We start from the raw sequence: 12,302 nt of genomic DNA on the forward strand, positions 1-12,302 counted from the left end.
TACAGAAATACGTTTTTCTTCTAGTATTGTAGTTGTGAACCCTAAATTCCCTCTTATTACTAATGAAGGTGCCATAAATACCTCTTTCTCATAATATCCATATTTTATCTCAAAGGTAAATGCAGTTTCTTCTCTTAACTGCACTTTCAGTTTGTCGTCAGCAGTAAACCTGAACATGAAGGTCGCTCGATAATTAATCTAAAACTGATCGTAACTAAGGAGTCTAATCTAAAGTGCATGACAGAAAATACTGCATAAACAACTCATACATTTTCCTCATTTGATATTTTGCAAGGAAGTGTTACGGCGCAGTTTTCCCAAAACTGCTGCATAAGCTGTTGTATAAAACATCCTCGGACTTTTTGCCATCTCAGTACAAGGTAAAACCTCGACCTTTCGACGATTCGTTGGCCCTGACAAAGAAGATGGAGGTAATCGACGAAAGCATGAGGTTTTTCTTCGAATTGACGTGGCAAGAAGTCCGAGAATGGTTTTATACAACAGTGTCGTCGCGAAAGATTTTGTCCTCATGCAGCCTAACGTTGTTAATAAACCATTATTCAGATGAGAATACCCATTCCATTTAATTATTAACGCTGCATGAAAGTATGCACACAGTTAAATCTGACAACAATGATTACAAATCTAATTAGTACTGTTACTTTCAGTTCAGTGGGGTCAACTGTTTTTGTAGAGTTTCTCTGCAATTTTGAACGGTAAGTTGGCTGTGAGAACGCACAGGAGCTCCTGCCTCGGGCATGGATGTGTATGATGTCCTTAGGTTATTTAGGTTTAAGTAGTTTTAGGTCTAGGGGACTGATGACCTCAGATGTTAAGTCCCATAGTATTTGGAGCCATTTTTGAACCATAACTCCAGGTGTAGGTCCAGTGTCTCTAGCACGCGCACAGTGTGGGTGCAGTTACTCAACTGACCGCCTCCATCACTGACACCGAGGCACAGCTTTCATCAAGAAACACCACAGACCTTCAACTCGCCCTCCAGTGAGCTCTCGCTTGACACCATTGAAGTCGGAAACAATGTTGATTTGGGGTCACCGGAATGCACGCTACGAGGTCTGTGGCTCGGAGCTGTCTTCGAAGTGACCGATTTGTTACAGTTCGTTGTGTCACCGTGGTGCCAACTGCTGCTCAAATTGCTGCTACAGACGCAGTACGAAGCCCCACAGCTATACGCCGAACACCCCCTCAGTGGTGCCACGTGGTAGTTCGGAGCCCGGCCTTCTTGCAACAGTACATTCTCGTGACAATAGGTGCCAGCAATAATGTTCAGCGGCTACGTTCCTGCCAAGTCTTTCTACAATATCGCAGAAGAAACATCCAGGTTCTGGTAGCAGTATTACTCGACCTCGTTCAAACTCAGTGAGCTGTTAATAATGGCGTCTTTGTCGCCTTAAAGAAGTTCTTGACTAACATCAACTCACTACAGTCCAATCTCAAATATATCTAACGCTCACGACCGTTACAACGTGTATTTAAATCAAATCTGTGTGGTATCCTCATAGAGGCTCTACTGCCACCACTTTTATGCGATTGGCATGAGATTTGAATGGACATCCTCTTTCAGATGCAGAAACACGCATACCAACTTACGTTTATGTCGCACTACCCCTTCTTGAGTTGTGTTTTTTTCCGTCAATGTATGAAAGATAAAAGTTGAAAATTTTCCGGATCGGGTCTTGAACCCGGTTTTTCTGTTTCTCACAAGCGTTCGTCTTGATCGCCACGGCCACCCGGACACGAGTGTGACCATCTAAAATTTGCAACTTATCCACACACTATTGACATTGTGTCCCTGCCCATTATCCTCATTACTTGCAGCCTATTTCTGATTCCCATAAGAGGTCGAGTGTATTGTGCATTCTCACTGAAGGGATCATAGGGCCGCTTCGGCAGAGTGATGTATATGTGCAATGCTCTCTTGATCTGCCGGGACGCTTGAATTTCCGCGCGCAACAGCCTGATTGGCTAACTCCAATGCTAATTAACTCGAAAACGGCGCAACGTACAGATTACTTTTCTTAAGAATTATTTATCAGTACAACCTACCCTGCAACACCCTTAAAAGCTTTCCAGGCTGTTTCAGAGCACCCTGTGTATGTACGGGATGCTGGAAAACAATTTGACCAAAAGTGTAGAGCAGAAAGACAGCACCTAACGAAGAACTTTGAGCATACGAACAAGGTATCGTAGTTGAAAATTTACGGCGCTACGGGTATTAACTTCAATTTCGACTACGTGACGGTCTTCAACTCCGAAAATTGTTTATGTTTGACAGACGTTAATAACTTTCACTCTACTCACTGACTCTAGGTGGGGTTGATATGCAGTGCAGATCGTTTGTTCTAAGTATCCTGTCGTCGTATTCAGAGGGTACAGTAGCCCGACTAGAGTAGGTGCCGACGAGTGAGTGATATGAAGCAGCAAAATGGAATATGCTTTTAACATGGAATGATTTAAGTGAAATGCACTTGGCTTACGGCGCTGATCGTGGCAATGCAAGGGGGGCTCGTAGGACTTACCAGGAACGTTATCCACATCGTAGACAGGCTCAGAAAAATACTTATGTGTCAACTGACAGGCGTGTGAGAGGGACAGGATCTTTGCGGGCTAATAACCGTGATAGAGGCAGAAAACACACTGTTTGTACCGTTGAGTCCCAGGTAGATGTGTTACATCGCGTAGAGCAACATCTGAAGACAAGCAACAGACGAATTGCTCGTGAACTTGGCGTGGATCGGCGTCACGTGTGGAATGTTGTTTCTGACATTGGTCTACATCATTTCTAGCGGCAGAAGGAACTCACTGTGGGTCTGATTGGCTCCTTCAACAAGAAGCACGACAGCCACATTTCTACGCACGGGTGTCATTTACGGACGAGGCTTGCTTTACCCGTGAAGGTATTTTCAGGTCACACAACAGCCACATTTGGGCAGTACAAAATCCTCATGTAACGTAGGCGTCCAAGGTCATCAAGAGCGATCCACTGTGAACAGATGGACGGGAATTACGAATGACTAGCTCGTTGGCGCCTACATGTCAATTCAAAGGTTAAATAGTCACATGTACCAAGTGTTTTTGAGACAAGTATTGCCTGCACCCCAGGATGATGTACCACTTGGAATTACGCACAGCCTTTGTTTCCGACATGACGGCGCAGCTTCATATTTTGCACAAGCTCTCCGAGATCGTCTAGACAGGACATTTTCTAACAGATGGGTCGGACGAGTGGACAAAGCCCGTGCCTTCCACGTTCGCCAGACTTGAAACAGCTGGATGTCTTCTTCTGGGTCATGAAAGATGCAACATCCGCTGAAAATGAAGACTTGGTCGATCACACTAAGGCAGCAGCAGAAACAGTTCAGACTACTCCTGGTGTATTTCAGAGAACACGTGAATTCCTACATCGCTGCTACGTTCTATGCCAGCGGGAAAATAGTGATTAATCTCAACATGTATTATTTAAGTGGTGGCAAGTCTGTGTACAAAAGCATACTCATTTTTCATTTACTTTGACCGTTTTAGGAGACGTTGTAACATGAAACATGGACACGTGATTGCTTTCATTTCTAAAGAAGTGCTGTATGGTACAAGAGCAGCTAAGAGCGATACACTTGTCTGCGGTGCTTTAAGATTTTCCTGTTCTCATGGTGACGATTAGTTATTCCAAACATTTTGATTAGGTATGCGTTTTCTTTGAATTACTGTTCATTTTGAATAAAGACGTCATGTGTTCAGATTTCAATTACGATCATATAACGTCGAAAATATGCAACTGCTATACTTAGCTCCTATACTAAAATTCCCGTTTGATGCTGTCTTTATGTCCTAGTCTTTTGGTCAAATTGTTTTTCCATTCTCTGTATATACAGAAACAGTCAGAAAAACTTGTAAATATTTTATGGAACAGACTGTGATGAAAAATAATTGTTAAAAAAAAATTTGGCACTGTGCACTGTTCCCGAGTTAATTAGCATTGAAGTTAGGCCATCAGGCCATCACACTCGTTAACTCACGCAGCCTACAAAAGGGGGTTCGTTCTTGTATCCATGGATGCGTCGTGTATACGGATAGTGTTAATCCCTTCAGCATCAGCTAAGGCCTGAAAATGCTGCAGTGAAGCACCGAAACTGCTAGCCATACAATGAATGAAATTTTAAGTACGGCTGAAGATGTTTCGTTTTCTTGCACGTTCCTCGTTTGCTTTTCTCAAAACCGAACAAACGTGGCTTTTTCTCGTGTTGGTTCTTTTCAGTTAGTTGCTCTTCACAGAGATATCACTCATGTAACGTTCGAAATTGAAGATACTTTTAGTTTTGACACGCAATGTTAGCTGCAGATTAACATTTCGACGACCGTGAAGATAGCTCATGACCGAAATCGGTCGGAGTAAGATACAAGTAAAGTCAGCATTTGCATGTGACGCATTTTATAAAGTATGTACAAGCTAACAGCTGTCTCAAAAAGACTATTAAAAATATGGCATTTGTAATAAGACAATATGAAAACGGAGTCTCTTATTCGCGATTAATAACTTAGCTCTGTAAAATATGTGTATGGAGCTGTGCATCCGTAATGCTCTTCTGTCAACGACAGTTAAAAGTCTCTTTTATGTTAAAATTTACACAAATAGTAAATTTTAGTGCAAAATTGGTATACAATTTATGCCGATCAAAATTTTTTTTAGAGATATCTCATTCATCGCTCTACGATAAAATAATAAATTGTAGAATATTAAACCAATCTCCTTTTGGTTTGGACGGCTGCGTCGCACTTCTACATAGCGGAGTTTTTTACGACTTTTGCTTAAGTTTTGCCTTGGTAACGTTGCTAATTGCGAGTACTGTTCTTGCGCTGCAGCTGGAACACGAGAGTAGGGCGTTTAGCGTGTTCAGAGGAAGCAGCAGGCGCGGTACTCACCACAGAAGGGCGGGTCCCCCTGCCAGGAGCCGCGAGGCGAGCACGTCAGCGACGGCGACCTGCAACACACCACCAACACACTCTGCATAAGCGCCGCAGTGTTCGTGGCTTCAGCTTCAGCACAATACATAATGCATGAGTCTGGCAGGCCGGCGACCGCTGCGTGCGAGAAGTCCCGTAACCACACGCTGCAGCGTTTTCTGCTCGCTCAGATAATGTTCTGTCTACATTCAGCACCAGTAATCAGCAATCTATGACTCGCCGAAGATGATGACTGCAGGGTTGTGGACTTATGAAACTGTACAGCAGTTCAGTGTTGAAACTCCTGGCTGCTGCGACGTTTATGGGTATTTATATTACAGGAAGAAACTTGCCTCCGTAGTCGTTTGAGTTGTGCCCGAGCGGTTCCAGGCGCTTCAGTGTGGAACCGCGCGACCGCTACGGTCGCAGGTTCGAATCGGGCATGGATGTGTGTGATGTCCTTAGGTTAGTTACATTTAAGTAGTTCTAAGTTCTAGGGGGTTGATGACTTCAGTCCCATAGTGCTCCGAGCCATTTGAACCATTTTCGAACCTGCGACTGCAGCAGGTTCAAATGGCTCTGAGCACTATGGGATTTAACATCTTAGGTAATCAGTCCCCTAGAACTTAGAACTACTTAAACCTATCTAACCTAAGCACATCACACACATCCATGCCTGAGGCAGGATTCGAACCTGCGACCGCAGCAGTCACGCGGTTCCGGACTGAAGCGCCTAGAACCGCACGGCCACCACGGCCGGCTACTGCAGCAGGTTTTAATTAGTTATGGAAGTCGCTGCTTTACAGTGGCAGTTTTTTAATTATATAGTGAAACATATTAATGTACGAGGACTGTTCAAAAAGTATCCGAGCGTATTTTTTACTGTTGAAACTAAGAACGGTGATGGACGTGCTCTCTCTCTACGTTGTACGCATACGTAGTGCTAGGCTTTTTTGACAACTGCGGAAACATGAGGTCGCTAGCTAGCCGTTGACAAGTGAACCTGTGTAAGTGGCTGTCGTCGTATTTTGTGCTGTACGAAAAATGATAGAAAAAGTGGAACAACGTTATTGCAACAAATTTTATTTTACGCTTGGTGATACAAAAGCTGAAACAATCTGCAAGATGCGAGAAGTGTTTGGGGACGAAGCATTGGGTACCACACAGATAAAGGAGTGGTTCAACCGCTTCAAAGATGGCCGCTCATAAGTCAAGAGCGAAGCACGTTCAGCTACGCCCCCAACATCCACAAATGAGGTTGTTATTGATCACGTGAGGACCAAGGTGATGGAGGAAGGACGAAGATCGGAGAACTTCCAGACGAGGTCAAAATTAGTATTGGATCCATTCACTTCATTTTGAAAAAGTGGCTCTAAGCAGTGTGGAACTTAACATCTGAGGTCATCAGTCCCCTAGACTTAGAACTACTTAAACCTAACTAAACTAAGGACGTCACACAGATCCACGCCCGAGGCAGGATTTGAACCTGCGACCGTAGCAGCAGCGTCGTTCCGAACTGAAGCGCCTAGAACCACTCGGCCACAGCAGACGGCAATTCCATTTTAACGATACATTTGGACCTTAGGAGGATCTCAGCAAAATTTGTGCCAATGTTGTTAATAACTGAGCAGCTTCTTTCGGAGGTCGCACAGGCTATCCCAACTTTCTTAACACCGTGATCGCTGATGATGAGTCCTGGTTTTATGGGTACGACCCAGAAACAAAGTTCCAGTCATCACAACGGAAACCGAGACGCAAAAAAGCGAGACGGGTCCGCGGCAATGTGAAAGTCATGCTTGCCGCTTTTTTTAACACCAATGGCGTGATCCATCACGAGTGCGCTGTAGGAGGCATTAATGTCAATAAGGCATACTAGGAAGAGATTCTGCATCGCCTTCCTGAAGTAGTGAGACGCAAACGGCCGGACTTGTGAGCAGCGGGCAGCTGGTTCCTTCACCAGGGTAACGCACCCGTTAATCATTCTCAACTCAACGTGCTTGCCCAGCACCAAGTGACGTCTTTATTTTCCCTAAACTGAAAAAGACTCTGGAAGGGACCAGATCTCAGAACAGGGAAGACATTATGCAGAATTCGACGGAGCAGCTGCCGCCATACCAAAAGAGGCTTGCCAGAGATGCTTCCAGTAGTGGCAGCGCCGTTGGAAGAGGTGTGTAGAGGCTGAAGGAGACTACTCTGAAGGTGACTAGTCTCAAACTATTGTATCGGAATAAAGAGAGATTTTATAAATAAGAGTCGGATACTTTTTGAACAGCCTTCTTAAATCTCAATAAGCATTGAAGATAGATATGAGGTAAAATAAAGACGTAAAATGACAGGAAATCGTATGAGCATATATACAAAAATACTAATACAAGGAAGAATACATGTATTGAAATTTAGGAACACAAATATTTAACTCAGTTACTATTGGTAACGAAATAAGTAGGGAGGCACGGAAGCCAAGGCGAAAAGACAGCATAAAAATGTAAATGAACTGAAAAAGAAGTGGCAATTGGAACGACTGATTCGGCATGTAGAGAAGTCAAAACAGTATTCGGTGGAATTAAAAACAAAGAAGGAATGAGAGTCTACGTAGAAGACACAGGGGATTCAGTACTAGAACGAGAGTTTAATAGAACTTCAGAAGAATTGCGATAAAATAATGAAGAAGGGATACGTAACATTACTGCACGATTCCTGAAATAATGGGGGTGGGGGAGTGGCAACCAAGCGACTATTCAAGTTAGTGTGCAGAATCTATGAGTTTGGACATATGCCATCAGACTCTCGGAAAAATATCAGCCACACAATCAAAAATGGCTCTGAGCACTAAGCGACTTAACTTCAGAGGTCATCAGTCACCTAGAACTTAGAACTAATTAAACCTAACTTACCTAAGGACATCACACACATCATTGCCCGGGGCAGGATTCGAACCTGCGACTGTAGCGGTCGCGCGGTTCCAGGAGCCACACAATCCTGAAGACTGCAAGGGGCAGATTAAGTACGAGAAATTAAGCAGGATAACCTTAACAGCTCATGCATCCAAGTTATTGACAAGAATAATTTACAGGAGAATGCAAAAGAAAATTAATGACATGTCAGATGACGGTCAGTTTGGAAAGGACACCAGAGAAGCAGTCCTGACGTTGCGCTTGGTAATGGAATCAAGACTGAAGAAAAATCTAAACATGTTCATAGGATTTGTTAGCTTTTTTGGTTCAACGATGTAAAACGCTGGAGGATGTTCGAAATTCTGAGAAAAATAGTAGCAAGCTGTAGGGAAGAAGTATAATATGCAATATGTACAAAGACTAGAAGACCAAGAATGAAGTGCTCGGATTGAAAAGAGTGTAAAAGAGGGGTGCAACCTTTCACTCCTACTGTTTAATCTATACATCGAAGACTTGTTGGCGGAAATATAAGACAGGTTCAACAGTCGGATTAAAAGTCAGGGTGGAAGGAAATCAATGATAAGATTCGCTGACGACACTGCTATCCTCAGCGAAGTTGAAGAAGAATTACAGGCCCTTCTGAATTACATGATTAGTGTAATGAGTATAGAATGTGGATTGAGAGTAAAACGAAGAAAGGCGAAAGTAATGAGAAGTACCAGAAGTTGGTGAGCAGGGAGCAGACGAAGTGAAAGTATTTTGCTACCTTGAAAGCAAAATGAAACACGACGGACGAAGCAAGGAGGGGAAAAAAGCGGACAAGGCGAGCATTATTGGCGAACTAGGGCTCTGTTGATATCAAACATCGATCTTAATCTATAGAAGAAATTTCTGAGAATGTTCGTCTGGAGGACAGTTTAGCATGATATCGTATCACGGACTGTAGGAAAACTCGAAAAGAAGAGAATCGAAGAGTTTGAAATGTAATGCTGCAGAAGTTGTTGAAAATTGCGTGTTGGATAATGAGTAAGGAGGATCTCCGCAGAGTCGATGAATAGAAAGGAACATACGGAAAATCATGAGTTAAAAAACCAAAAAGAAGCCTTGTACGCTGTTGGGACCATTTATACTACCATCCATTATCGCAGTTGACCTTACGGGTGTAGAAGCACTCTCTTCATGTGGGAATCTACGCTAAGAGTAGAATCTGAGAAACAGCATATGTAGACTTATTGCCTACACAAGAATCGATCAGTTAATCATCTTCCTTCGGCGGTAGGAGTTGATATAAAAGGGTTTTGCTATTTAATCTAAACACTGTTTTTTCGACCTTTTATCGGACTCGTTACATATATGAACGCATGGACATGAATTCTATCGAAAGTCGCAAGTCGGGCTCCCTCACACGCGGGTCAGCGTTCCCGCATGGAAGCTGAAACCTGTTTCTGTACACCCCCCGTGATGCCACACGCAGAGTAGGTGACGATATCATGTTTATTATGAACAATCGCGTAAAAACAAGCAAATGAAGGGACCTAAGATAAAATTCACATACAAAAGGAGGTAGTTATCAAGTATTTAAGTTTGAATATTAGTTTTATAAACGTGATCTAAGTAATCGAGAGATGACAATAACGTAATGATGTTCCTCGGGTATTAAATTATTTTCCCCGATTTTTCCAGCTCTGTTATTACACTGAAGTGATAAAAGTCGTGGAATAGAGATATGTACACGTACCGACAGTGATCGTATCACCAGGTACAAAATGGCAGTGCATCGACGGAGCTGTCATTTGTACATAGGTGATGGATGAGAAAAGGCTTCTGACGTGATTATGGCCGCACGGCGGGAAATAAGAGAGTTTGAAAGCGGAGTGGGACACAGCGTTTCGGAAATCGATAGGTAATTCAATATTCCGAGATACACAGTGTTAAGAGGGAGCCGACAATACCGCGAATACCAAATTACAGGCATTTCCTCTCATCACTGACAACACGGTGGCCGACGGCCTTCGCTTAACGACCGAGAGCAGCGGCGTTTGCATGAAGTTGTCAGTGCTAACAGACTAGCAACACTGCGTGAAACGACCGCAGAAATCAATGTGGGACGTACGACGAACGCATCCGTTAGGACAGTGCAGCGGAATTCGGCATTAATAGGCTATGGCAGCAAACGACCGACACTAGTGCCTTCGCTAACAGCACGACGGCGCCTGCTGCGACCCTCCTTGGCTCGTGAACAAATCGGTTGGACTCTAGACGACTAGATAAAGGTAGCATGGTGAGATGAGACCAAATTTCAGTTGCTATGAACTGATGGTAGGTTTCGAGTGTGTCGCAGACTCCACGAAACCATGGACCCTAGTAGTCAACAAGATATTGTGCAAGCTTTTGGTGGCTCCATAATGGTGTGGGCTTTGTTTACATGGGGTGGACTGCGTTCTCTGCCCAAATGAACTGATCATTGACTGGATATCGTTATTTTCGGCTACTTGCACACCATTTGCAGCCCTTTATGGCCTTCATATTACCAAACAAAGATAAAATTTTAATGGCTGACGACGCGCCATGTCACTGAGTCACAATTCTTCTCGACATGTTTGAAGCACAATCTGGACAATTCGAGTGAATGATTTGGCCACCCACATCGCCCGACATAAATATTCATGGGACATAATCGAGAGGCCACTTTGTGCACAAAATCCTGCACCGGCACAACTAACGCAATTATGGGCTGCTATAGAGGTAGCATGGCTCAATGTTTCTGCACGGGACTTCCAACAACATTTTGAGCGCATGCCAAGTTGGGTCGCTGCACTACGCCAGGCAAAAGTGGGTCAGACACGATGTTAGAAGATATTCGACGGCTTTAGTCACTTCAGTGTAAGTGTAAGTAACCAGTTATTGTCACGGTCACGGTTGCGATTTCCATTAAAACGGAACCCTTTTGCAAAAGAACCCGGCGTTCATGCACAGTAATTCCCCACCCAGGTGGAACTGGACGTAAGCAAAGTCTCTGGGCACTACCAACTTTACATCACAGAGCGGTTCCTTCAGAAGTTGCTGAAAAGAGACCCAGTTCAGCTTATCACCTGAATTTGCTTCACTTGGGTTAGTAGACTGTTTTTCTGTAGATAGGAGTCTTCAAACACTACCCATAGAGAACAGTCATCGTTCGCGTTTTAGCTGGACTTCGACAACACAACGCGCGCTTCCGCGATTGTTATAGTCTGCCGTCAAGCCACATAGACCTACAATTTAGGAGTCATGTTGATTCAAACACTCACTGAGTATTGAAGCGTCAGAAGAATAGAGAAATTATTTAGTTTGTTTTATTACTCTTGGTCTGCGGTACTACAAGTACAGATTTAACGATGGTGTCACCTATCGATGATAGTCGCCGATCTTAGAGATCAATTAAGGTGTCGTTCCGATAACAGCTAGAAACTTCTACTGCCGGCGAATCATGACTTTCAGTATCTCTCTGTCTCTCTGTCTCTCTCTCTCTCTCTCTCTCTCTCTCTCTCTCTCTCTCTCTCTCTCTCTCTCTCTCTCTGTCGCTCGCTCCCCACATTATCTCATATTTCTTGATACCTATGAGTTTGTGTAACACCATCACTCATTTATCCTTGGGACAGCTAGCCATGACAAAACAAGTCCATCTAATATGACAAGTTCTATGACACAGGCGAAATACCCTCTGACTTAAGGAAAAATATAATAATCCCATTCCAAAGAACGCAGGTGCTGACAGGTGTATGTGCTACCGAAGCACCGGTTTAACAGATCACGGCAAAAAAATATTGACACGAATTATTTCCACATGATGGGCAGATTAATAATAGGCAGACTTTGCGGAGGATGAGTTTGCGTTCCGGAGAAATGTGGGGACACAGAGGGCAGTGCTGACAATAAGACTTAGCTCAGAAGATAGGTTGAAATAAGACAAACCTACGTTTATAGCATTTGTACAGGAAGCGAAACGTTATTTACAACTTGTACAGAAATCAGACTGCAGTTATAAATTCGAAGAACATCTACACGTACATAAATAATTACACAGCAATTCACACTGAAGTGGTTGGCAGATAGTTCAACGAACCACCTTCGTACTCTTTTTCTACCGTTTCACTCTCGACCGGCGCATGGGAGAAATGAAAACTTAAATTTTTCCTCGCGAGCTCTGATTTCTCTTATTTTCTTTGCGATAATCATTTCTTCTTATGAAGGTTGGCGTCAACAAAATATTTTCGCTTTCAGAGAAGAAGGTAGTGATTCAGATTTCACGAGATCCTATCATAACGAAAAATGCCTTCGTTTCACTGATTGCCGCCCCATCAACATATCATGTCCGTGGCGCTCTCTGCCCTGTTTCTCGATAATACAAAACGAGCTCAGACTGATTGTCACAAAACAAATTTCCGTAATTTAGATAGACATTGTAATGAC

At 43.5% G+C, this 12,302-nt stretch overlaps 1 protein-coding gene across 1 annotated transcript in view; it reads right to left on the reverse strand.

Annotated features, from left to right (window-relative positions):
* LOC126363134 (CUB and sushi domain-containing protein 3) overlaps positions 1-12,302 on the reverse strand; it is a 513,579-nt gene that overhangs the window by 193,588 nt on the left and 307,689 nt on the right. The window contains exon 3 of the mRNA XM_050007939.1: positions 4,939-4,997. Coding sequence (XP_049863896.1) covers positions 4,939-4,997 — 59 coding nt within the window. The remainder of the gene's footprint in view (positions 1-4,938; positions 4,998-12,302) is intronic.

Source organism: Schistocerca gregaria, chromosome 1 (genome assembly GCF_023897955.1).
Source record: "Schistocerca gregaria isolate iqSchGreg1 chromosome 1, iqSchGreg1.2, whole genome shotgun sequence".
NCBI classification, from domain to species: domain Eukaryota; kingdom Metazoa; phylum Arthropoda; class Insecta; order Orthoptera; family Acrididae; genus Schistocerca; species Schistocerca gregaria.